General features: G+C 37.7%; 1 protein-coding gene across 1 annotated transcript; it reads right to left on the reverse strand.

Annotated features, from left to right (window-relative positions):
- LOC139876546 (exocyst complex component EXO70B1-like) lies at nucleotides 1–2,162 on the reverse strand. The gene has a single exon (XM_071863880.1). The coding sequence runs from the start codon at nucleotides 2,037–2,039 to the stop codon at nucleotides 189–191; it is 1,851 nt and encodes a 616-aa protein (XP_071719981.1). The 5' UTR covers nucleotides 2,040–2,162; the 3' UTR covers nucleotides 1–188.
- Nucleotides 2,163–2,530: the final 368 nt, after the last annotated feature.

Genomic DNA, 2,530 nt, shown 5'->3' on the forward strand with positions numbered 1-2,530 from the left:
TACAAATACTTCTAACATGTACCAACCAAACAAGCGGTAATCAAGTACAAAATGGGTATGATTTGAATCAACAAATAATACATAATACATAGATACATAAACTAACACCAAAATACCGTACAATTGTTGCATACAATAGTATGTACAAAAACATTACACAATACAAACATTCACATGTCGCTCAATTTTCACTTTCGGCTACTCCCAGATACTGCGGTAGCTTGAAACAAATCATCAATTCGAGCTTCAACGTCTTCAATACTAAACTTAACATGTTTATCAGCATACTTCCCAATATCTTGAAGATGATGAAACCTACCAAGAAAATTTCGATAAGCAGGAAGCAAAGTCCCCGCAACCGAAATCTTCAATTCTTCCCTCAATTGGTCATCGAATATAGCCCATGTCGATTGTGTCCTACAAATCTCATCAAATTGTGAATTGAAGACCTTAAGCTTATCTTTCAACCCTTTTGAAGCAACATTCGACGATAAGTTACTATTGTCTAGTTTCAACGTGTTCACAACTTTATGCCACGAACTTCTTTGAAAATTGACATGATGTTGTCTAACTTTCGATGTTTGTTTACGAATCCAATCATCTCCTAGAAGCGTACCCAACTCATCGTCTTTAACTTTTTTAACAATATATCGCTCATTGTTCATCATAAACACGGCTGATAAAGCAGGGTCTCTATAAACCCTAGCTTTCAATACTAAATTACTTTCTAAAATCTCCATTATCCACGTAATTTGAACCGATAAAGACGACGAAGGTAAAGATTCGCTAAACTTCTCATCGAACACTTGTTTAAGCGTTGCTCGAGAACACGCAGCACGAAGATAATTCATCACGTAACGAGTAATCGGATGAAGCCCACCTCCGGGGACCATAGTTTTAACCGAATCACGACGGATTAAATTCTCTAACTCCGTAAAAATCCCCCTAATCGATTCCCCTAATCTCTTCCAAACCGCAACAGCTTCATTTCTTAAAAACAACGAGTAATCATCCGAAAACAACACTTCGAATTCAGATAACAAATCCTTAATCGTTTCATAAACATCGAGGATCGTAAACAACCTTTCGGGTGCTTTACTCCCCATCGCAATCCCACTCGCGAAATTCAACAAATCCATAACAGAAACTTTACACACATCCATAAACGATAAATCTGCTGCTTCACACGAGAACCCAAACACGCGATCACATAACATTCTTTCGCTAGGATACAACACTTTCACACACATCTTTATCGCTTTACTCCATTTCTCGATTTCGACATCGTTATCAGCATCAGAATCAATCAAACACCTGCTCGATTTATTCTGTAACGATGTAAAGCCTAATCTCGAAAGGCTTTCTTCAATAAACTCCTTTCTGAAAGTACTATAAACATACGATAACTCCTTTCCGTAACCTGCAGAAACCATTCGTTTCGATATTTCGTTTAAATCGTTAACCGTTGACGCCGGTAACGCGTCTATCGTGATATTATAATCGGATACACGATTCGCTACAGGTACATCAGATTCATTAACTTCATCATCATCATTTTCATCTTCAAATACGACAGATTCATCGCTCGAATCTCTCGAATCTAAACCGCTGATAATCGATTCATATTCAGATTCAGACATTAACCGCTTAAATTCTTCTTCTAATCGAAACATACATTGCTGTAACAAATCCTCAGCTCGATCAATACTAATCGAATCAACCGTATGATCATCGCGAACGACATCGTTACAATCACGGATCAAGAGAGTTAACTCATCGACGGATTGGAGGAACGATTGAGCGTTGACGGAGTTTGACCAAATCGGTAAGTCAACGGTTAAGTATTTTGAGATCCGCCGGTCAAGGTTTTTAACAGTTTGGTCAAAATTAGTGTTGTGATTGAGTTTTTGTTTGAATCTGCCGTCGAAATTGGAGAAGATTTGGAGGATGTCGTCAGCGAATGCGTTATCGGTGTGACCTAGGGTTTTGGCTAGGTGACGTGCGACGGCGATGAGTTTTTCTTCGCCGTTATCTGCCATGAATTATTATATGATAAATGATTGTGTGAAACTAAAAGAATTTTCAGAGAAGAAAAGTGAGAATTGATGAGAGTTTAGTGTGGTTTAAAAATGGAAGGTGTTTTGTAGACGACGGAATAATAACGCGGTTGAAAAACAATCAGGATTTGGTTGGGAAGGAGGGAGGAAGTATGCTTAGATAGAGATTGACAAGCAAATTAACCAAATATAAATATATTAATTAATATATTAATCATATTCATTATTAATATTAATATTAATATTTTTTTTTGAAATTCTAAGTTGTTGCATTGAATATTTTCATTTGTCACGTAAGCACATGCTTTTGGGCAGAAACTAGAACCGCATTACAGAGATTCGAACATTAAAATCATCCCGAAGGCAGGAGGGTCTGACCTGGAACTTGAATACGGATCTGGGCAGGAGGGTCGGACCTGGGCAGAAGGGTAAAATCTACTGGAGGCAATCCTGCAGGAAATAAATCTCACTGA

The sequence above is a fragment of the Rutidosis leptorrhynchoides genome, chromosome 11 (genome assembly GCF_046630445.1).
Source record: "Rutidosis leptorrhynchoides isolate AG116_Rl617_1_P2 chromosome 11, CSIRO_AGI_Rlap_v1, whole genome shotgun sequence".
Lineage (NCBI taxonomy): Eukaryota > Viridiplantae > Streptophyta > Magnoliopsida > Asterales > Asteraceae > Rutidosis > Rutidosis leptorrhynchoides.

Coding starts and splice junctions, on each gene's coding strand:
- LOC139876546 (XM_071863880.1), bottom strand. CDS start 2,039: ATGGCAGATAACGGCGAAGAAAAACTCATCGCCGTCGCACGTCACCTA.